At 36.8% G+C, this 25,364-nt stretch overlaps 1 protein-coding gene across 1 annotated transcript in view; it reads right to left on the minus strand.

Annotated features, from left to right (window-relative positions):
* Positions 1-25,364, minus strand: part of CNTN3 (contactin 3) — a 338,196-nt gene that overhangs the window by 190,330 nt on the left and 122,502 nt on the right. Inside the window, exon 4 of the mRNA XM_059161515.1 lies at positions 20,197-20,372. Coding sequence (XP_059017498.1) covers positions 20,197-20,372 — 176 coding nt within the window. The remainder of the gene's footprint in view (positions 1-20,196; positions 20,373-25,364) is intronic.

Raw genomic sequence — 25,364 nt, forward strand, 5'->3', positions numbered from 1 at the left:
AGCCATTTGGTTTAGCTTTAAATATACCACCCAAGCAGCTGCTACCTTTACCAGGCAACACACTCTCTCTCACCGACAAGCCATAACATATCTGCTATAGACAAGAGATTGCTTTTAGAGTTAAGACAAAGCAATTAAAAACAAAACAAAACACACCCCAAAACCAACACAACAGCAGTGAAAGAATATTCCAACAGTGACCAAAGAGGCAAAGTAAAACAAAGCAACAGGAAGATTATTTCTAAGCAAGAACTTTTCTGAGGTTCAGGGAAATAAAACTGATCTACCCAGAGAAGCATTCAATCTACTTCTTCTGTAATGGCATTATATTGGAACAGAAGAAAACCTATATGGAAGAATGCCAGTTAATCAAAGAGCCAAATGGCCTGGTGATTTTGCCAGCCTTGAGAAATTTCCAAGTCTCTGGGATACTGGACTCTGATAAGACAGGATTTCACAGGACTTATTTTTTTATACAATTGCACTCAATTTGAAAGGAATCAGAATCAGAGTCATATAAAGTGAGGCAGCATTTTTTCTCTGATCCCCACAATGATACATAAAACATGCTTTGTATTCCCAAATATGTATAAGGAGTTAAAATAAAATATTATTGCTATCTCAAGGAAAACCCTGAGTCTAGAATTTTATCATGATTGGTAACTGACAAAAAAGGGAAGAGAGCTGAAAGCCTGCCAAGGCTTAACATCAAAGAAGATTTATTATTATTTTTTTTTAATGAAATGGAGTAAAATCTAAAATGTCCATGTAATTCAGGGATCAGAAATTTTTCACATTCTCAGACTTGAGATATACTGTCATCATTAACAAAGAATCTAAAGTAACAAATTTCACAGAATGGCCAGTGACTGGCCTTGATGGAGATGACTCTATTCTAATACCCCTACCCCTGTAGGAAATGCCCTATTTGACTTCTTAGAATTAACTGATCACATTTTTAATGATGGAATTAGCTAGAAACAATTGAATAAGATAAAACCACAGCTGGGGGAAAAGCAAAAAACTATATACTAAACAATTAACTTAATTTCCAGGAATGCTAACATATTTCAACATGCAATAGGGAAGTTCCAAGATTCTCCACAGTAACAACCCTGTGGTTATAGCAAACAAGGGCCACGTCCAATAATCCACATCCACAGGCACAAAACAGAGAAATCACTTTCAGATAACAAATTCTGGAGTTTAAGCATTACTTTTCAAACTGCGAAATTACATCATCCTTCAGAAACAGAGTTTATAGGCTTGTTATTTAGTGGTTAGTGTCAACAAGCACTCCCTGGAAGGGAAAAAGGCATAAGGATTCTAAAGGCTGTTATTATACCCTGACATTTGGGTATTCTCGATAAAAAAGAAGGAAAAAAAAGTCCATGTAAAACTCTCAGATGTATCAAAATCAAGGAGTTAGTATTTTTGCCTTGAAAATAACACTAGCTTAATTCTGTTCAGCTTAACTTCTAACCTTAGAATCATACAAGGTAGAACAAGAGACTATTTTTGGAGCCCAATTCTTCCTTACAAATAATTAAAAAAAAAAAAAAAAAGGCGGGGCGCCTGGGTGGCTCTGCCTCCCGCTCAGGTCATGATCCTAAGGTTCTGGGATCAAGCCCCGCATCGGGCTCTCTGCTCGGCGGGGAGCCTGCTTCCCTTCCTCTCTCTCTGCCTGCTTGTAATCTCTGTCAAATAAATAAATAAAATCTTAAAAAAAAAAAAAAAAGGCAAAACAAACTCAGGCCCAGAGAAGCTAAGTGATTCCCATTCAATAACTGAGCCAAGACTAGAACAAGGTCTTCAACTTCTAACCTTGAATTCCATGCTAGCACATTGGTGTGATTAGCATAGCATTTATAGTATATCACTTTAACTTTATTGAATCACTCCCAGATTGAAGGTACCCCCTTTTCAGCCAAGTAATCACAGAAGATTTCTACAAATGACCCTGGAGTTTTAAAGAGGTAACTCAAAAACTCATCTGACACAAAGACAGTAGGAAACATTTACATATATCTGAGAAAGGACTAGTATATAGAATGTATAAAGAAATCTTACAACTCAATAATAAAAAGCAACTCAATTAAAAGACGGGCAAAATCTATGAATAAACACTATCCAAAGCAGATACACAAATGGCCAATAAATCCATGAAAATATGCTCCACAACATCAGTCACAAGAGAGAAGCAAATCAAAACCACAGGAAGATCACACTTCATACCCATGGGGATGGTTACAATAAAAACATATAAAAACAAATGTTACCTGAGATGGGAGAAATCAGAACCCTCATACATTGCTGGTGCAATGACTGTAAAATGGTATGACACTTCCTCAAAAAAGTTCAACACAAAATTATCATATACATCAGCAATTCCAGTCTTCAGTATAAACTCGAGAAATAAAAACCTATATCTAAAAAACAAACAAACAAAAACCTATGTCTATATAAATGCTTACCCTTACATATTTATAAGCAGCATTATTCCTAACAGTTGAAAAGAGAAAACAACTCTAATAACCATCACTTAATGAACAGATAACACAGCACGTGCAATGGAAGATCATTCAGTAATAAAAAGGGATGGAGGACTAATATATGTACAATATAGGCGAATCTCCAAAACATCATGCTAAATGGAAGAAACTAATAAAAAAAATCACGTGTTGTATACCATTTACATGAAATGTCAAAAACAGGACAATCCATAAAGACGGAAAGTAGATGAGGGAGCTGAGGTGGGGAGGCCCTTGGGGGGAAATGGAAACTGACTGTGAATGGGCACAGAGCTTTTTTGGGGAATGATGAAAATATTCTAAAATTGACTGTGGTGACGGTGAACTTGGAACGTTGTACACAAAATACAAGTGACGTTGCGTCTTCACAGCTCTGTGAATCCCCTAGAAACCACTGAATCACACACTTTAAAAGGGGGAATTATTTGATATATGAATTGTCTCTCAACAAAGCTGCTTTTTAAAAATATCTGAACCTGTCCCCTGTTCCAACTCACCAAGTCCGCAGCTATTGACAGGACCAAGTCAGCACACACAGTGCCTGGGTAAGAATTATAAAAAGCTGCCTTCTCCGGGCCAGGCAGAAAGCCACCCCTTCTTTCGTGCTGACCCGGCCAGACCTGGAGCAGGCTGCACTGCTGGAAAAGGAAGCCTTGGGGGAATTTCATCCAGGAACCCTTGGGCAGGGCATGGCCTGCATAAATATGTGTAACACAGTGGTGACATATTGTTCATAGATCACTCCATTATTACCGAAACAGATGGAAAAGATTATCTTTCAGGTGTCATAGACGTGCTATCAAATTTTCTGCTTAAAATTACAAACACATGACTTTCCCACCACCTCCTCCTGCCATCCAACCCATGAAATGTCCTACTCCTCTAATGTTGCTTATCCTGGGGAAGTGCACCACCATCGAATCAAGCCTATGAGAAAAATATTCCATTGCCCTCACACCCAATCCCTTATTAAATGATACCATTTTTGCCACAGGCTCCCCCTCAACAATCATCAGCTGTGTAAACACCAGTAATAATTTCCTATTGGTCTCCTTGTTGGCATTTTTAATGCCCTTCAATCTAATTGCTACAGAGAAATCAGCCATTTGATCTTTATAAATCAAAACATGTCACCTTGCTTATTGGCTGCTTGGAATAAGATAGCTTATGTAAACGTGAATGATTTATCCCTGTGAATACTTCTGTCAACTCACCTCATGCCATTCTTCCTTCACCGGCTACAGTGTGCTGACCTTCATTCCTATCTAGGTCATAACGAGCTCTTTTTCACTTCGTTTCCTTTAAGGCTTAAAAGAGTAAAGACAGGACTGTGGAATTTGAAGCACCAAAGATCATGGTGAAAAGAAAAGGCAACTGGTTTTCTTTACAATACTGCCAGAGTTGGTATATAATTTTGTACTAACTTGATGAAATTCTCTTCTCCACTAGACCCTCAGTTCCATGAAAATAAGATCCTTCCAGAATGCCCAGCCTCCCGTACAATGTCTAACAATTGCAAATACTCAATGAATGCTCATTGAATTAAAGAATGCACTCTGGTCATGGAGTTCCAGCAACCTCTTTTGATGGCCCACCTTTAGCATTATAAAATCTACAATGAGAATGCTTCTTTTACATTTAGAAGCTTTCTATCATGATTGGGCCAGTTGATTAAATCATGGACCTATTCCAGCCTCATGTTTTCAAGATCTCAATGATAAAGATTCCAACTCTGGCTCAGACTCAATAGTTCAGATCAAGATATAATATCCAATATTTCAACATAAAAGTATGTCCTAGAAAGATTCATATCAATATGCTTTTAGAAGAAAATTAATTGGACAATAGTCTGATTAATTCAGATATGTTGGTCACACGAGCTTCAACCATGGCATCCCTGTCATTCATCGATAAGCATCTCAAGGACATGAGAATTAGTGGGTAGACAGCAAACTCGGTAGAAAGTTAGATGAAGATACCTGTCTATGGAATCTTCTCAACCAAGATATAGGACCCCCAAAACATAGGACCTGAAAAAATACTGTTATATAATAAATACCCTTACATATGCACAGTTATTTTATAATCTAAAACTTCTTTATGATTCAAAAGGCAAAGAAGAAATATATTCCAATTATATGGAAAAGCATAAAAGACTGAGAAGTTACCGAAAAATTATTGACTTCTATAGAATCTTGTTTTTAAAACTTTAACTTTCCTATGTGACTGAATTGAAGAATACTGTGTTTGACTAATAAGTTTTGCTTTGCTTTTTAAATTCATAAAGCGTGAATGGTATACTGATAAAGTTACACCCTTTTGTTTTAAATTTAACTTGTTTTTAGACCATCAGAGCAAAGCAGCTTTGAACTTCATCAAAGTCATTATGTTCAAAGATGAAATTTATGTTTCTAGCTGCACTATTTAGTTATGAGAAATAGCACTGCCTATAACTCACAGCAAACTAAGCTCCTACTAATTATAGCACAACAGTTTAAGCTAATTAGTCTTTAGTGATTTTTCTTTGCAGATACAGCCAGCAACTCTGAGTTTCATCCTTAAAATTTTCTACATTTGTTTAATCTTTCTTTAAATTTATTTTCCCAAGCCTCAGTGTGCTTTTAAATATTATAATCTTAAGAAAAGTGAAAAATGTGCTACATCTTCTGCTGATAGAGGAAGGAGTAATCCTTTGTAGGGCCAATATGGCCAATTTCCCATTTTATAGAAAAATTGGATGACAGCAGTTTAAGAAGAAAAAGTAAAGGAAAAAAGGAATGCTGGGCTCAGGAGACATTCTCTCTTGTTTCTTTTTAAGAGACTGAGGTAGGAACATTTACAATCCAGTGCAATCCTTTGAATTTGCCCTGAGCATCTAGGTTAGACATCACTAACTGGTGACACCAGAGCTATATCTGGCTTTTAGAGTTGTTTTGCTTGATGCAGACAGAATCGGTCCAGGCAGTGTTTTCATTAAAAAATTGAGTTTAGTCTCTCACATTTAAAAAGTCAGGATATTTCATGTAAAGAATGATGGATTCTAGTTTATCTTGAAAAGTGATTAGCTTTGCTAACAGTGTTCTCGCATTTTCTCATCTGTTTTTTCACTCATTAAACAAATTCTGGGTGAGTATCTAGTAAATTCCGGGCACTCTGTCAGGCTCTAGATAGAACAGAGAAAAACACAGTCTTTCAATATAGTATGGGAGATAAAAATAAAAAGATGTTTAATGTCATATAAGGATCAAGGAGATGGTGAACATACAGAGGACTGAAAAGATTTGCTTCTCCCTTGACTTTCTAGGAATTCACATTAAAACAGTGACCTGGATGAAGCGAGCAAGTGAGCAAGCTGTACAGATCTGACAGAAGCCCTGAGGTGAGGACGTTCTTAGCATAGTAGGGAAGGACAAGGTTAGTGGGGCTGGATTCAAGGACACAATAAGAAGTGGTAGGGAATTACATATGGGAAGCAGGATCGGGCTTTGGGAGCCAAGGTAATTGGTGAGATTTATTCTAATGGAAACCTTCTGGAGGTTTCAGCAGAAGAGAGTGATTTGACAAGTGTGGAATCACTGTTTCTTGAGTGGAAAAAAAGAACATTGTGGGCAGTGGGAGGGGGTTGAGGTGGGGGTGGGTGGGTGGCAGGAGGAAGAGACAGGAAGTAGAAGGCTACGTGATAAGGCTAATGCAGTATGCAAGGTGGAAGGCAGACAAGACTCACATTGGAATGGTAGCTGTGCAGGGAAGGAGGAGTGGTCAACTTCTGGGTATACTTTGAAGGAAAACTATTAGAATGGATTGACCAACTGATGTGGAATGTGAGAAGTATAAAAAGAGCTCAAGGATGACTCAGCTTTTGGGCCTGAACAATGCAACAAACATGTCTTTTGCGGGACGGGGGCATCAAATGAATTACTATTTTTTTAAAATTCAAGCATAATTAACATACAGTCATATTAGTTTCAGGTAAACAATATAGCGATAACAATTCTAAACATTATTCAATGCTTACCACAATGGCGGGGAAGGAAAACCCTAAACTCACCTTGTTTCACCAATACACTTAGCTAACAGCCACATCAGTGCAATGAGAAAATAAATGTGTTTTTTATTAAAATGGTGAACACTGGGGGAGGAGGAAGGTTACCAGGAAAATCAAGATTATGGTTTGGAAATGTAACTATGAGATGTCTACTGATATCCAGAGTAGTGATATCCAGTACTGATATCCAGAGAACTGGCAGGTGGTTATTTGAGCCACAAGTTTGGAGGAGAGGTCAAAGCTGGAAGTATGAATTCAGGAGTAAATAATTACTGGCTATAATAATTCAGCTGGGGAACTGAGCATGTAGTACCCCCTTTTGAAAAAGCATGCCATCATCTCTGGTCCATTCTAGACCTTACCACCCCTTGTTGCTTACACCAAGCTTGTTCACTCATTTACGTTACCTCCTAAGTAACCAAACTAAATAGAAATATTAAAAAACATAAGAAATGGGAGAGACATCTAGTTCTACCAATTGCCTAGCAGTGTTGGCGAAAATACAGCCCAAATTAAATCAAATGCAGAGCAGAGCAAAAAAGGAAGCTGAAAGCAGAGTAATTCATTCTGGAACTTATGCTGGGGTTGCCAGGACACTGGAATGAAGACGTGGGCAATGATAGCATTAGGCTTGGCAATCTGGGAGCTAAGGTTGAACTGCCCAGGTGGAAAGAGGAAATAAGGTTTGGGGCCTAGGAAGTGGCCATTTGGAAATAAGCCCTTTTGCTTACAGCTGCACATCTGCTGGGCTGCACTCACGGATAAACCCTTGGTGGGTACAGGGAAAGGACTAGATAGTTCACTTGTCCTTCTCTCTCTCTGTGGGTAAGGCCATGGCAGGAGTGAGGGGTTTGAAGGGCACAGACACTTCAACAAAGAATTCAGGACATGGGACCTACACCTCACACAATGTGGGATTTCTCATACGAGGTTAACATATATTCGGCCCTCATCATCTGTCAATTTCATATTTGTAAATTGATCGACTCCGTAAGATTTATTTGTAAATCCCAATTCAGTGTTTGTGGCGCTTTTGCCATCATTCGAAAACATGCTTGAAGTGGTGAAAAATTTGAGTCACACGGTGTGCACATTCCCAGTTGAGGTTGAATAAGCAATGTTCTGCCTCCTTGTTTCAGCTTTCCTACTGAAAACAAGCATCCTTTCTTCCTGTATATTTAGTGCCACGGTTTTTGCATTCGTGTGCTTTTTGTTGACCTCCCTGCTTCAAATGGACCTCAAGCATAGTGCTGAAATCTATCTCATGTTCTCATGCATAAGGAAACTGTGGTTGCCTTATGGAAAAAACTGGTTAGAAAAGCTTTGTTCAAGCATGAGTAATAGAGTTCTTGACCATGAGCTTAATGTTAATAAATCAACAATGTACATTACATAAGATTCCTTTAAACAGAAACATACATAAAACAAGGTTATGTATTGACTGGTTGATGATAATGTTATGACCAGGAACCTAACCCTGTATTTCCCTGAGGAGCTGTGGTTCAATATACGTTAATTCAGTGTTAACAGTGACTTTATAGAACAGAACTACCATAAATACTGAAAATTGACTGTTTGTGTTGGGCTACACAGAACCAATATATTAAAATAAAATTGTTCCCAGGTTGGTTATATCCCTGAGGTTCCTGACAAAAGCAATAAAAGCTCCTTAAACCAAGGCTAAGGAGAGTTTCATGCTGGCCTGGGTAAGTAGAAATTCTGCTAAGGACCATATTCACATCGTGAAACATCTAGGTGACTCAGTGGGTCAAGGAGGTGGCTCCAGCTCAGTTCATGATCCCAAGATCCTGGCCTGGAGGCTGGAGTCCTGTGTGGGACTCCCTGCTCGGAGGGAAGCTTGCTTCTCTCTCTCCTGCTGCAATTCCCCCACCCACCTGGTGGTGCTCTCTTTCTCTCTCAAATAAATAAATAAATAAATAAATAAATATTATTTTTTTAAAAGACCATATTTACATCAAAAAAATAGATGAGAGAATATTTCTTATATTCTCAACAGACCAACAAATCACAGGTTAACACTGGCAATTTCCTGAGCTAATAAACATTATAAAAGAATACCTAAATACTTAAGACTTTAAAGAAGTATGATAACAAAGAAAAAAATGGGGTGGCTTATCAAACCATCAGGAAAAACAAGATGCTCTGAATAAAGAACAGGAACACAGAAAAAAGAACCAGATAGAATGTCCATACAGGGAAAATACAATCACTAGAATTAAAAACCCAAAGATAATTTAATAGAAAATTAGGCAGAGATTAATTAGGGGATGTGTAGGCTAGAACTAAGTAACTGAGCACCGCAAAGAGGTGAGGAGAGAGAAAACATGACAGGCAAGTCAGCAGGTATGCAGGAGAAAATGAGAAACTTCAAAATATATTTGAAAGGAAACCAGAAGGAGTAGAGTTGCCATGGGGATAAACAAATCTGGAAGATACCTGCTGAAAAACTTCCAGTTGCCATTAAGACATGCCTCCCAAGATTCAGGAATCATACCCTAGAACTGTATAAAAATGACAAGAGCTGATCCCCATATCGTATGCATTTCCTGCTGGACACTGCTCCAGATGCTTGACATACTGGAGCTCATATAAACCTCACACCTGATGAACTAAGTTACACTGCTCATCTCTGCTCTACAGATGAAGAACCAGAAACACAAATGAGTTCAGGATTTGTCCAATGTCACATAGCTGGTAAGTGGTGGAGGTGTGATTCGAACCCCCAGAGTCTGGCTCCAGTCTCTGTAGCAGTACATTTTGCAGTGAAATTATTTTTTAAAGAGCAAAGGGCAAATAGACACACTTTCAGGCCGATGGGAAAAGAGAAGACAAAAGAGTTCTGACCACCAAGAGAAACATACTAAATAGATTTCTAAAAGATACAGATCTTAAAGAAGAAAAATGAGCCAAGATACAAGAAAGAGGGTGCATAGGGACAACCTGGGTGTCTCAGTTGGTTAAGCGACTGCCTTTAGCTCAGGTCATGATCCTGGAGTCCCAGGATCAAGGCCCGCATCGGGCTCCCTGCTCAGCGAGGAGTCTGCTTCTCCCTTTGATCCTCTCCCCTCTTGTGCTTGCATGCTAAGTAAATAAATAAAATCTTTATTTAAAAAAAAAAGAAAGAAAGAAAGAAAGAGGGTACACAAAGGATGTAGTGAACATGTGAGTACATCTGCAAAAACACTTGATTGTGTGAAATAACAATAAGGCTTCTAAAGAAAACACATACATATTTCATTTTCCTCTTCCTCTAAGATACTCCCCAAACCAGGACTTAGACCGTATAGAGGTATTTTCTGGAAGGCCCAAAATCACAAAGACAGGAAAACAGAATAGTGACATGCAAAATAACCACAGAAGCCGAAAACAGAAGCGATGTTTAACCAGTTTTGCATAATGGATAAAGAGGACGTTTGGGCGCATGGTAGAGAAGAGTCTAGAAATGAGTCAATTTGTGGGCAGGATCCTCCGAATGCTTCGGAATGGAGGTAGCGGGCTCATCTGGAAGCAGAAATGAAGTGGAGGAGGAGGTGGTAAAATAAGAATTTTAAGCAGGAGATACCCAGATCACCTGTCTGCCTCCCTACAATCAACGGAATGCCATTCCATACCAGGGAAGGAGAGGCTTATTGTCTAAAGGGGTAAAACAGGATATCTTGACTAGACTACTCGGCAGAATCTTGACATCCATTGTGAGGAAACAGCTGGATTAAATAAATCTATGCACCCTGGACACTGCAGTCCCTTAGGCCTCTTCTCCCACCAGGCTCCCAGAATACCATCCAGGGGGAAGGCTGGATCCTTCTTCTCTCTGGGGCACCTGACTTACCCAAAGGGGAAGAACTAGAAACCCTGATAGTAAGGGATTCCTAAGGCAATGAGCCATTGTATCGTTAACCTCAGAATAACAAGGTCCACCATGAAAATGGAGATTTCAAATAGGGTTGAGTTCCTTATACTTTAAGTCTGTGCAAACAACCAAAAATTACCAGATGTATACAAAAAAAAAAAAAAAAAATTCCTATTTGAAAGACAGAAACCAACCAGCATAAAATAGAAACGAAGCTATTTGGGAAAAACACTTTATACAGGGGAAGAAAATATAAAGGAAGAAAACCATCGCTCCAAACTTTGTATGTATATCAAAAAGTATAATAGCCATTAAACTAGAAAAAGATACAAAGAGGAAATTTAGAGTACAAAAAGTCTTTTAATTTGCAAACTTTAGACAGTGTACTAAAAACTCAGTAGAAGTATTCAAGGAAAAGACCTCCAGAAAGATTTCAAGAAGATAAAAACTAAGAGAATATTTGATGCATCTTAATATCTGAGCAGACACTTAGAAAACTAGCCAGAATTTTGGATGACCAAGTATAAAACCACAGAAAATGAAGAAATTTAAAAAACTACTAATTTGTGGGACAAGAAAAATTATGCACAAAAGAAAAAATAATTAGTATTACACTTTGCTACAAAACTCAGCTCTGAATTATCACTTATAAGCTCGTCACCACAGAAATGCTGAATACTGACCTATTTTAAATTTTGATCCCATAAAATCCTCTGAAAACATATCCTAAGTTAATGCGTATTCAAATATTAATCAATTGGTGATTAGCTTCTTCCCAGCCCCCCAGTTTCAAACAAAGGCAGTGAAATGTTTATTTGTCGTGGAGATCTGGATGAGGGGTAGCTCTAAAACTGACTGGCCTGTGCCCATCTAAACTCAATCTAGTCAGAGTACAGTAAGTAGAATAAAGTGTGGATTTTCCTATTTTTAATTCTGTGCTTTTGTAAGACTTTTTAAATGTTGTGTTTCATAAACCTCATAAAAAGACCACCTCACATCACGGTGGTGGCAAGGTGGTGGCGTGAGACTCTTGTTAGAGTATCAGTTATCAGATTTGACGGTCAAGTGATGCTTAAACTGAAAAAAAAAAAAAATCAAGAAGTAGCAATATAAACAAGTGACTTATTTAAAAAACAAGATAAATATCACAAGAGCCAAAGAGTTGAAAGTCATCTTCCTTAGGAAAGGAGAAATAAACAGGATATGGACAGAAGCCCGAAGTTTTCCTTAAACAAACAAGCAAAAACAAATATAAAAAAGCAAACAAAAAACTGTGTAGAAGTTTGCACATGCTACATTATTTATTTTGGATATAAAAGTAAAACTAGAAAATAAAAGGAATAGGATCAGTCATGTCTAATTCAGGAAACTAAAAATTTCAACAAAAATAATTGATAGCAAAAGAACAGTATTCTGGAGAAAAGCTATATAGTTTTAAATACTGCAAAGTCCTTTATTGTTGGAAACATTGCTTAACTATAGACTTTGTTAAGCATGCATACTGAAATCTCTAGGGCAATTACTAGAAGAAAATAAATAAGGTGTATAACTTTCAATGTTACTGAGGGGGGAAGAAATTTGTAATCAGTCCAAACAAAGAGAAGAAAACAAAACAAAACAAAAATCAGAATATATTAATGGAGCAATATCAATACATTAACACCTAAATTCTTTTTTTTAAAGATTTTATTTATTTAACAGAGAGAGATGACAAGTAGGCACAGAGAGAGAGAGAGAGGAGAGAGAAAGAGAGAGGAGGAAGCAGGCTCCCTGCCGAGCAGAGAGCCTGATGCGGGACTTGATCCCAGAACTCTGAGATCATGACCTGAGCCAAAGGCAGAGGCTTAACCCACTGAGCCACCCAGGTGCCCAACACCTAAATTCTAAGGCAAACAATTTATTAGGGATATTTGGTCACCTCATGTTGACCAACAATATTCCTATTATAAATTTTTATACATCAATAATTCACTAAATACATAAGGCAAAAATACAAAAATACTGGGGCACCGGGGTGGCTCAGTGGGTTAGGTCATGATCCCAGGGTCCTGGGATCAAGCCAGGCATCATCTGAGCTCTGCTCAGCAGGGAGCCTGCTTCCCTTCCCCTCTTTTTGCCTGCTTCTCTGCCTACTTGTGATCTCTGTCTGTCAAATAAATAAATAAAGTCTTAAAAAAAAATACTAGGATAAACAGAAATTATAATTGTATGAAACTGACTGACTAGATAAAGCATCAGTAATGAGATACACCGTTTCAGCAACACAACTAACAAGTTTAACCCAATTAACAGAGAGAACACTGCTCTGATAGATGGGGCACTAACGTTATAAGTCAGTAACATGGAATGTCTGGGTGGCTCAGTTGGTTAAGCCTCTGCCTTAGGCTCAGGTCATGATCCCAGAGTCCTGGAATCCAATCCCATGTTGGGCTCCCAGCTCATTGGGGAGCCTGTTTCTCCATCTGCACATCCGTCTCTCCATCCCCACTTATGCCTCTCTGGTGCGCATGTGCTCTGTCTCTCAAATAAATAAGATCTTTAAAAAAAAAATGGAAATCAGTAACAAAATATGACTGGGAAAACTCTATTATGTTTGGAAATTCAAAAATATATCTGATAACTCATGGATCCAAGAGGAAAATCAAAACGAAATTATATTATTTGTAGAACCTAACCACAATTAATGTGCTAAATATCAAAGCCCTGGTTGACAGCTAAAACAATGATTTCAGGACAATTTAAAGCCACACATATTTGTAGTAGAACATTAGAATGGTAGGAAAGTAACCATATAATGATTACTTGCATACTTATATATAGTGATTAAAAAAAAAATCTAAGAAGTGGGAACAAGCAAATAAAATGCAATGAAATGCAAGATTGAAAAGTGAAAAATTATGCCAAATTCTGACAAGTTTGATTAAAAAGAGTACTGAAATAATACTTCAAAAAAATGAAACAGGGAAGTACATATAGATAAAGCAGAGATAAGAATGATAATAAAAGGAAATGTTTTGATACCACTTCTTGCCAATACATTAGAAAACATAAAAAAGGATGAAATTCCTAGAAAAACCACAACTTTGCATAAAGAAAAAGATGATACGACTACTACTATAACTATTCAAAAGACTCACTCAATAGTTAAAATATTTCTTCAGTGAAAACTCCAAGCCCAGATGGTTTTATTTATAAGTTCTACTTCTTCGTCAAGCAACAGATAATTCCAATATTTCTCAAGTTTTTCTCCAGGTCATTTTTAGAGGTGAAATAATTTTGATACTAAAGCCAAAAAAGGACAGTATAAGAGAATATAGAAAGAAAATCTCATATATGAATATATATGCAAAAATGCAAAAAAAATTGTCAAACACATATCACCCATTTATTTTTAAAAACTTACATAAAAGCCAAGAGGAAACTAACCCAAGAATAAAAGATTGGTTAATATTAAAAACTGTTTACTACATTAACAGTTTAAAGAAGAAAAAACAGCATGAATTTTCCAGTAAAAGTAGGAAAAGCACTTAAAAAAATAAAACATTCATGATAAAACCTAACCTGGAGAAGATCTGCCTTAACTTGATAAACAGCACTTACAAAATCTAAAGGACACATCATATGAAATGGTGAAATGTTACTCTTAATTCATTTTCTTTAAAATCAGAAACAAAATAGAAATATCTACCATCAACGTATTTAACACTGTCTTAGGCTAGAGAAAATGCAGTCATTTAAAAAGACCAAAAAGATGCAAGGGCTGATAAGGAAACAAAGACTCTCATTATTTGCAGCTAATTCTCCAAAAACATCCAAAGAAATCAAAGACAAGGATCATGCATTGCATTCTGGGTGGTTAAGAATGGACTCTTCAATCATTTGGGCTGCTAAGTTGGCTTCTCATATTAGAAAAAAATAAATGAGTACTTCTGTCTCACAGGATATACAAAATCAATTCCAGATAATTAAAGACTTAAATATAAAGAGCAAAACATTAAACTTTTATAAATACATTTAAGGAAAATATCTTTAGCACTTTGTGATAAAAGAGAAAAATTTTCAAACAGCTCATAAGAGAACATAAGCTATAAAGGAAAAGATACTTTAATTCAAAATTAAGAACATTTGTTCATCATTTGACAGCATCAACAGAAAAAAAGAAAAACAAAACTAGCCACTAAAAAGATGATTAATTGAAAGTGTACAAAGAATTCCTGCCAAAAAGAAAGAAAGAAAGAAAGAAAATCTAGATCACAGAAACATAAATGGTCACAAACACAGAAAAGGAACTTGACATCATTGTAATCATAGAAATGCAAATTAAACCACAGTGAAATATAATTTTATATTCATTAGACTTGCACAAATTAAAAAAATGAACAATAACCAGCATTAGCAAGGATGTAGACCAACAGACAACCATAATGTTGAGGGGACAAAAATGTAGATGCATGTATACTGTATGATGCCATTGTGTAGAAGCTCAAAATATTAAAAAGGTAAAATAATTTAACATCTATTTAGAAAAACACATGTGTATTCAAGGAATAATAAAAAAAAAAAATCCTATTTAATTCAGAATAGTGAATACCTATTGGGAGGGGAAACAAGTGAAGAAAATGTCAGGAGGATGAGTTAGCAAGTAGATTTAACTGGACTTCAAATGGTTTAAATCTAGGGCACCTAGGTGGCTCAGTTGGTTAAGCAATTGTCTTTGGCTCAGGTCATGATCCCAGAGTCCCAGGATTAAGCCCTGCATCCGGCTCCCTGCTCAGCAGGAAGTCTGCTTCTCCCTCTGACACTCTCCCCTCTTGTGTTCTCTCTCTCTCTCAAATAAGTGAATAAAATCTTTAAAAAAAAAATGCTTTAAATCTTAGGTGGTGGCTACACAGACATTCATTTCTCCATGCTCCTCATCCATGTAATATAATTTATTATTAAAAATATACTGTAGCACAAAATGCCCAAAATAAAAACATATTAATAAAGAATTAAAAGAAATTCAGGAATAAGACCAATAAAACTAATTATCAATAAAGCAAATATATTTGGGAATTTGGAGGTACTATCCTAATCTGCAGTGATTGGAATTAGGAATTTGGAAAAACATTTTCAAATATATTAAGCAAGTATCAAAAATTATACAATGTAGCATAATAGCAAATAATTGAGAAAGCCTGTAACTCAAACACTGAATCACTTTACATATTTCTCCCTTCAACAGATTTCCTAACTGTTCCACAAATAATCTACCAGAAGAGGTTGAGAATGACTACAAAAAGCAGACTTCTTAAATTATAAATGGCCTTTTCACTTTGATTTTATTACAAACACTATTTTCAAGCAACTTGAAAATTAAGATAAAATTTCCTTCTTTTTTCACCAGATTTACAAGTGGCACATTGACTATACTTTCAATTACTCATTTACCCATGAAGCACAATTTAAATATTTTCTCCATGAAGAACAGAAACAAAAAAAAATTACTAAGCATGCAAATGCAATCAAGAGGGGGACATACAGTAAACAAGCAGGACGTTTTTCAGTGTCAACATGTTACCATCCATTTGCCTGCAGCAAAGACAGTCAGAATTCCCCTGAAGTCATGAGCATCTTACCAATACAAGAGTCTCGATCCTAATTCTTTCTTTGGTTAATATATCACATCCCTTCAAGGCTGCCAAGTTAAAGCAGTGCTCTCTTATAACTGGTTATTTGAAATCTCTGATATATTAAATATCCCCTACCTCTTTTCCCACTGTCTTTGGCTTCTTTACCAGAAACCTGTATCTCAACTATATGAATTTAAAAATACATTTTTTTACCTTTCCAATCTAATGTGGCAGTAGGCTTAGGATACAAAAAATTTGTTCTTGTAACTTCCCCAAAACACTTATGAACTTCCCCCATCCCTGCCAACTGCAAAAGCAAAGCTAACGAAAGAATCTCCACCAAGACAGCTAAGTAATCGCATCAGAACAAGTAAAGCTTGTGAGGCAGATGAAAAAAGACTAAGGAAACCCAAAGAATAGCACCAAGCAAACAATGGAGAACTGTTTTTGAAGTTTTTAGTGGGTGCGCAAAGACTGAAAGGTCCAGTCACTCCTATGCAGACCCATTTCTAAGGGATGTGTCTTCAGAGAGCTAAAGGACAAGGTAATGTCTGCAGAGAGGGATAAGGTAGTATCTTCCTTTAGCTAAGATGAAGAGCAGCTTGCTCACTGCTTGCTATAAAAGGTAAGATCTCAGCCCCATGTTCCTCAGCTATGGGTATGGTATCTATCCCAGCCATATCTTACCACCTCTGTTGGACTTGAGGGCAAGGGCAACTGACACGTACTCCCTCCTTCACCAGTGAGTAATAAAGCTCTTTGTCACTGACCCAGAAATACCGTGTCTTCTGCTAGCATCTGTGAAACAGCAGCAGGCCAGCTTATTAACTTGTAAGTAGGGAAAATAAAATTCCAGACTTAACAACTTTATCCTACTTTGTCTGTAAAGTACTGGCTAGGAAGTAGGAAAAGACTAGAAGAGGCACGGTATAATTTTAGAAGTATTTCCAAATAAGCCATACTCTACTATGAAGGATAGACTAAGGGGGGGGGGGGGATATTCTTTAAGTTAATTATACTTCTTCAGATATTATAAAGTATCAAGAATCTATAATAGAAAAATACCACTGTATAAAAGGAATAATATATTTGGTGAAAGAACACTAAAATAGGGAATCAGACTGGGAATTGTACATTCTCCTACAGATCTGAGAAGATAATCTGACCTCTTCATGCAGAGAAGCAAGCAGGGCCAGGGTAATCCCCTGACATCACCTGTTTATAAAGGTGAGCTTTGGATAAAATTTGCCTTAGAGTGCACTGAAATATTAAGCATAAAAATGAAAAAAAATGATAGTAGAAAAAAAGACTGCCTGTGGGTCCAGTAGAGCATTTCAGAAAACTGACTACATCTTCAAAAGAAAACAAACAAACAGATGTGGCCTCTGTGAATCAGGAACAGAAATTCAATGGAAGGAACAGCATGAGATAAAGAGTATTTCAAGAAATAAGACAAAAAAGCCAAGATACAGGGTATCAGTGTTTTTTTTTAAATATAAATAAATCACAAATAAAATTAAAAGTTATAAAAGATGAAATATTTCCAGAATCGTGTACAAAATAATATTCAAGTATGATAAACTAATTTTTCACATTCTATGCAAAGTAAATTAAAAGAGAGCTAAACCTAGCTGTATGCTGGAAAAACGCATGTTTTTAACTAAAGGGATAAAGAAAAAAATAATCTCAGATGCAACCAACATGTGAGACAAAAAACAAACAAAAAGGAGTTGGTGGTGAGCTCCTAAGAAATAGAAGTGATTCTGACCCCAGACTTGTGCTCAGCAACACTAATTCCAGAAGGCAACAGAACACCACATTGGAATTCTTCAGCAGTTTGGGATGCAACCTTTGTACCAACTAAAAGGTGTCTTCATACTTAAGTCAATATAATTCATTCCTTAAAATGCAAGAGGATGAAACACAGTTATATTTTTATTTTTATTTATTTTTTAAAGAATTTTATTTATTTATTTGACAGAGATCACAAGTAGGCAGAGGGATAGGCAGAGAGAGAGGAAGGGAAGCAGGCTCCCCACTGAGCAGAGAGCCCGATGGGGGGCTCTATTCCAGGACCCTGGGATCATGACCTGAGGGGAAGGCAGAGGTTTTAACCCACTGAGCCACCCAGACACCCCCATAGTTATATATATATATTTTTAAAAGATTTTATTTATTTATTTGACAGAGAGAGATCACAAGTAGGTGAGAGGAAGGCAGAGTGAGAAGGGAGAAGCAGGCTCACCGCTGGGCAGAGAGCCCGACGTGGGGCTCGATCCCAAGACCCGGGGATCATGACCTGAGCCGAAGGCAGAGGCTTTAATTCACTGAGCCACCCAGGTGCCCCATATTTTTAAATGTAGCTTATTAACTGTTAAATAATTAAAAATTGAGAAATTAAAAAAAATTAGAATGCAAGAATGGGAAGAGGTCTGTGGCTAGCACTGCAACCAGGTAAAACAATGCTATCTCATTGATTCTAGCAAAATTCTGGTTAAAAATAATATGCACATATAAAATTATTCATGAGAAAAACAGTATATATACACTTACTCTATACATACACACGTGTATATATACATAATACCTAATACATATGTATGCCTTGTGTGTGTGTCTGTGTGTGTGTGTGTGTATGTATCAAAATAGCCTATGAGGGCACCTGTGTGGCTCAGTTGGTTGAGCAACTGCCTTCGGCTCAGGTCATGATCCCGGACTTCCAGGATCGAGTCCCACATCGGGCTCCCAGCTCCTTGGGGAGTCTGCTTCTCCCTCTGACCTTCTCCTTTCTCATGCTCTCTCTCACTCATTCTCCCTCAAATAAATAAATAAAATCTTAAAAAAAAAAATGGCCTATGTATGAAAATGGCATAATAAGAATCTAAATCAAAGACCATAGAAATCATTAAGACAGCAAAGTATATAGTAAGGGAAAAAAAGGAACTGAATTTGTTTAAAATGGAGGGACTCTGAAAAAATAATTTAGATTTAAAATTATGGCTACTAGTGACGTATATACAGAACACCTTGGTAAACTTATAAATGTAACACCTGGCCCTCAAAATACCTGGGAAAGATACAGTTTCAAATCAGAGAACCAGAAACACCTTTCACAGAGGAAGACAAAGTGAAAACATTGGGAAGAGCAAATAAGTAAGAAAAACAGAGCATGCAGAATAGAACATCAAAAATAAAGCCAACCAAAAAAAAAAAAAAAAAAAAAAAACCAGCCATTGTCATTACAACACAGAAAGTTACAGAATAAGCCATGCATTAAATGACACATAATCAATTTATTAATGGCTTGTGGCTATGGAGGGAGACTACTACCCCATTATAAGAACACATGCATTCCAATTTCAGAGTTACTGAGGTATAAAGAACAGAAACCTCATAACCAAGATAATCCTGATAATGCATTATTTAAAAAATACATAGTTAAAACAAATGAAGAGAGTCTAGTAAGAAGAAACAAAAAGTAGAAAGTAGTCAAAAAATATTTCAGGAAGATAAAAAGTTCAATGAGGTCTCTGGTCCCTATTCTAAATTCCCTGGACAAAGAAGGTGATTTTCTCAGGTTGGGCCATGAGTTCACCCAGGTCCAATTAACACTGGTACAAAGGTGGCTTCCAGAGCCAGGTCGGAGTGAGGCTTACCCCTAAGGTCACTGTGAGCTGGGCCAAACTGCCTGGGAGGTCAACAAGATGTCACATTCTTTTCTTTTTCATTGTCTTTGTGCCTTAAATATCTTCAGATTTGTCAGATATAATTCTCTAATTTCAAAATTCTCAAAGAGCAAGGACCATGTCTGACAATTCTTTCACTGTCTTTTCAGTTCAAATTCAATATGAGATACAGGGTAGCTACTCCGTGAACATATTCTTACCTGGATTCTTTTTCCCGTCCTAAACAGAATCCTTCCAAAAATAGTAAAATGGAAAATATACCCACACACATTTTAAGCTCTAATTCATACAGTAAGTACATAGAGATCCAAAAGATCATATTGAACTATTCCTCAAATGATTTATTCAATTAATAAAATACACATACTGTTTCTAAAATCCAAAATGACCACACAAAGTCAGTTAACTTTTTAAAACGTTAACTTGCTGGACATGGTGAGCATAAACTTACAGGCAAACTGGAGTTTAGCTTCTCTGCTGACAATCGTTCCAAGCGAATTTGTTGCGAAACACTGGTAACTTCCTGTATCCCAATTTCTGTTGGGGTTAATAACCACAAGATTTCCTCCGTTCAACTTATAACGGTATTCCATACTCAGATTAATATCACTTCCATTCAGCTGCCATCTGTAAAACAAATGTCAAGGTTTTTCCCCTATTAGTATATTTAAATTAAAAAAAAAAAACTCTACAATATAAAGTCGACTTTAAACATCACCTCCCTTACAAATAAAAGGCAATAAATATATTATTCCATTGTGACATGTCTGAAGCTCAAACATGGCCACATATCAGAAACAAAAGATTCAAACATGGTGAAAGCACAACAGAATAACAGCTAAAATTTAAGGATTTTTCATGATTTTCTGAAGGGGGAGAATAATTTGTTCACTAGGGGAAAAATGAGGCTAGGTCTGTATAGGCAGAGATGAAGTAGAAAGTGGAGGTAATTACCTCATGTACTTCAGGCCAATCTCATGCTGCCGATGAAGGGGGGAAAGAGCACACTTCTTTGATTTATTCAGACTGACTGAGCACATTTAATAAATTAATTGGATAAGTGCTCAACTATCCATTTCAATTTGTCTGGGTAAATACCCATCCCTGAGGCACTCTCCACTCTTCTCAGCCATCACAATGCTATTTACTAAATGGTACACCACCATAAAAAACCCTAAATGCCACCTAGGGGGTCTCACATAGTAAAGGCATTAACCCCAGAGCCATATTTATCAATGGGAAGCCTGAAGAAAAAAGGAAAAAGAAAAGATTCTGGTTTTTGAACAAGAGTTTTTAAACAGAAAAACTAGGGTTCTTTTAAAAAAGATTTATTTATTTGAGAGAGAAAGAGAGAGAAAGAGTAGGGGGAGGGGCAGAGCAATAGGGAGAGAGAGAATCTCAAGCGGACTACCTGCTGAGTGTGGAACCTGACATGGGGCTCGATCTCATGACCCTGAGATCATGACTGGAACCAAAGCTGGGGACTTAACTGATTGAGTCACCAAAGTATCTCCAGAAAAAACATTATTTTTTTTTAAGATTTTATTTATTTATCAGAGAGAGAGAGGGAGAGAGCGAGCACAGGCAGAATGGCAGGCAGAGGCAGAGGCAGAGGGAGAAGCAGGATCCCCACCGAGCAAGGAGCCCGATGTGGGACTCGATCCCAGGACGCTGGGATCATGACCTGAGCCAAAGGCAGCTGCTTAACCAACTGAGCCACCCAGGCATTCCGAAAAAACAGTTTTTAAACAGTGAGCACACTTGACACATCAAAATAGACTTCACCTTTAAAAACTCAGAAATAGGGATGCCTGGGTGGCTCAGTTGTTAAGCATCTGCCTTCAGCTTGGGTCATGGTCCTGGTATCAAATCCCTGCATCAGGCTCCCTGCTTGGCGGAAAGCCTACTTCTCCCTCTCCCAAGTCCCCTGCTTGTATTCCCTCTCTCACTGACTGTGTCTCTTTCTGTCAAATAAATAAATAAATTCTTTTAAAAATAATTAAAATAATTTTTAAAAAAACTCAGAAATATCCCATAGTCTTAACACACCACTATATAAATTAGAGCTATTTACCTCCTAGAAGACTTAATGTTTATAGTAAAAAGAAACCACTATCAGTTCTATAAATTTTTGTGTATTATAACAACAATCACTGGGGGGCCTGGGTGGCTGACCCCCAGGTCCTAGGATTGAGCCCCACATTGGGCTCTCTGCTCAGCAGGGAGTTTGCTTCCCCCTCTCTCTATCTGCCTGCCTCTCTGCCTACCTGTGATCTCTCTCTCTCTGTTAAATAAATAAATAAAACCTTTAAAAAATCAAAACAAAACAAAAACAGCAATCATGTCAGTTGCTCTTTGTAACTTTGAGAAGTTGGGTAATCTAATACTCCTTTTATAGATGAAGATTTCAATGAAAAGGTGAGTAAGATGTCAATTGTTCCCACATAAATCATTGCTGGATCAGAAGTAGTTCTCATCTGAATTCTAGTCCAGAGTCCTTTCATCATGTCATGTGCGATCTAAAAATTGTTGTATTAATATATAAAATATTTAACCTGAACATATTACATGCTCTAAAAGCAAATAAAGATATGAAACGTTAACATTATCACAAATGAAATTATGCAAAGGTAAATGAAATATTACCTGTCAAAAGTAATGGATTTAGTATGGAAAATCTCAAGTAATCATGAAACTCTTAATAAAATATAATCTAATACCATTTATATGAAGTTGTAAAACATGCAGAAATTATAAACCTCCACTTCAAGGTATTTTGAAGATGTCATGGAGAAAGTGGGGTATGTTCAGGGGGCAAATACTAGGAAATTTAGATTTTTGACTTTCTTTCTTGAAGAGTGGTTATATGGATATTCATACTGGACTAGATTATATGTTTATCTCTTTTCTGTATCTGAATAATACATAATAAAATTGTAATGATAGAAACCATAGGAAGTGAACAAATGTGTAAGTTTAGCCCCATGTTGCAATGAATTTTCAGGCAGGTACACATGCAGACAAACAACATGGGGAAGACATAGTCCTACACATGCTGGGCTTGACTTTCAAAGAATCAATAGGACAATAAATCACAAGTGGGGCGGGGTTGAATTTTTAAGCTGTAAATGGCTTGTCAGTTTCTGAGCAACTTCATGCTTGCAGTGGGAAAAACTTCTCTAGAAATGTACATAATTCCACATACTTTTGAAAGGAAGAGTCCCATGACGAAGGGTACTTGGTGTTTTTGTTCCCTATAAAATAGAGTTTGTATGGGAAAAAAGGATTTTAGCTTTAGAGTTAGAATGTTTATGGCCTAACTAAGCATGCTTGATGGCTTCATTTGAAAATTGTGCTTTTGTGTTTAGCTGATGAATAAAAAAGGTACAATGGCTATGTGGAAAATTGTAAAGATAAATAAAAACATGGAGAAGCTTTTCTTCTTACCTGTTTAATAGCTGGAAAGATTTAAGAGATCATAAAGTATGTGAGATAATACTTTATTTCAGTAAGTGTCTTAGATCTAAAAGCTATCATCCCAAAGCTTTGACTAAACAACCAAAATGGAAAAGATTTTTGTATGCTTAAATGTTTCTTACTTCCTTTAGCTCAATCTTCATCATACAGACTGAATCCCTAGATTATTTCATTAGGTGAAAAGGTAAAATCTACTCTCTTTTAAATGTTTCTGCTATAACAAAAGTAAGAGCGCTTTCACTTTAACAAACTCTTCAGAGCTAAGATTTACATGAAATACCCCAAAGAATGCTAATTCTCTCTTAACAAGGTGATATAATTATTTCTCTCCTTCTTAACACTATTCATCATTAACTAGACCTCATCCCCGGGTGATGTAAAATTTCTCAAAACCTTATTAAACATTAATTGTTTTTCCTCTTGTTGAAAGTATGTGAATTAGAAAGGGCTGTATTTATTTAAACTCTGAATGTGTAAGGAATCTCTGGGCCTGAAATTCCAAAAATTATCATATCCTGAGAATATAATGTACTTGTGTTCCCAAAGCAAAATATTCATATTTGGGCCTGATTTCTAAATATTTCTGAGATTATCTTCTGTACAAGAAACATTCAGGAAAACTGAAGACAGACACACATACTCCTTTTACAAAGTATGTGTCCAATAAATCTATAAATTACAAAAACCTTCTTTGTAGTAAATTGTAGTCAACTGTGCAGAGTTCATGAATACAACATGTGGTAACCAAGTGTGACAGGTGAATGTCACAGGCCATGAATTTGGGAAGCTTTTAGAGGTAGATACTATCTTTTAGATTTGCACAGTCACGATTCTTTGTAATAAATGCAGATGTCCACTTTTATGAATCAAATGTGAAGTTCATGAGAAACTCTAAAGTTCAAGAATGAAATCGTTTTGAAATGACAGAATTGTGTAAAAATTCATGAAAGTAACATTTGCATACCCAAATTCCATTCCAAAAGGCTTAATGCAGTGATCTGGAGCAAAAGAAGACAGCACCATGGCTCTTGAGACTGCATACACACCAGCATTTCAATCCTATAACATTTACATTGTGCTCTAGGAACAGACTAACCTTGTAGCTTTAGTTCAGTGGTAAATGTCACAAGATTAAGCACCTTTGTATAATCATCATGTTGTAACACTCTTGAATGATCTTATGAGTTCACTGCCAGCCTTCAGTGTTCAAATGCTCATTCTACACAAATTAGGATTTGCTTTTAGAATCCACAAGTGAGAAATGGTTTAATATTCATATTTCACAAATGTACTGATTTTCAGGCGATGAGCTCTCATCCCTTTGCATATCTTGGTGTGAAGGTTATATGTGAAATTGCTTCTGGGCCAATACATAGGACTTGGGAGCTGGAATGAGAAGTCTGGGCTTCACACTCTGCTAGCCTTCCTGAGATAACATGAATCTTATCAGTCCACCTCTAAAATCTCTCTGTATCCTATACACAGCAAGGTGCTGGTATCTCCTCACACTGGGGAGGTAGAGTAAGGAGACTGAGCCAAGCCTGTTCAATGGAATGGTAGAAGTCTATGGCCAATCTCCTTCTAAACATTTTTTTTAAATAGAATTTCTTTAAAACATCATGCATGCCCTTGAGCTAACAGGTTTTGAATTTTGAATATAACAGCATAAGGTAGCCGACACAGAAGCTATTACAACTGGCAGTTACTATTTCCTCATGATGAAAACTATGCTTGTTAATTCTGGGAAATACACTAAAACGTCAGTGACTGAGTGCAGAAGAACCATTGACTTCCAATACAAAGAACAAACTATGTGTGTGTGTGTGTGTGTGTGTGTGTGCGTGTGCACACCACAAACATGAATTTACATGATATAAGTTCAACCAGTATGAAAAGCCTAAACTTTCAGAGTTGAAAAATGCTTTTTGAAAGCATGACCTGCCATGAACGATGACTGTTTGAATCAGTCATCAGCAGTCATGACTACTGAATTCCCACCATCAGCCATAACAGGGGATACACAGTAGGTGCTTATAGAAGTTTCATGAGTGGAGTCACCTAGCCATAACCATGACATATAGTCATCCCTCACTGTGGTCATCCATATTAACAATAAACATCTCAAAGATGAGAAATGAATGC

The sequence above is a fragment of the Mustela lutreola genome, chromosome 2, assembly GCF_030435805.1.
Source record: "Mustela lutreola isolate mMusLut2 chromosome 2, mMusLut2.pri, whole genome shotgun sequence".
NCBI lineage: Eukaryota > Metazoa > Chordata > Mammalia > Carnivora > Mustelidae > Mustela > Mustela lutreola.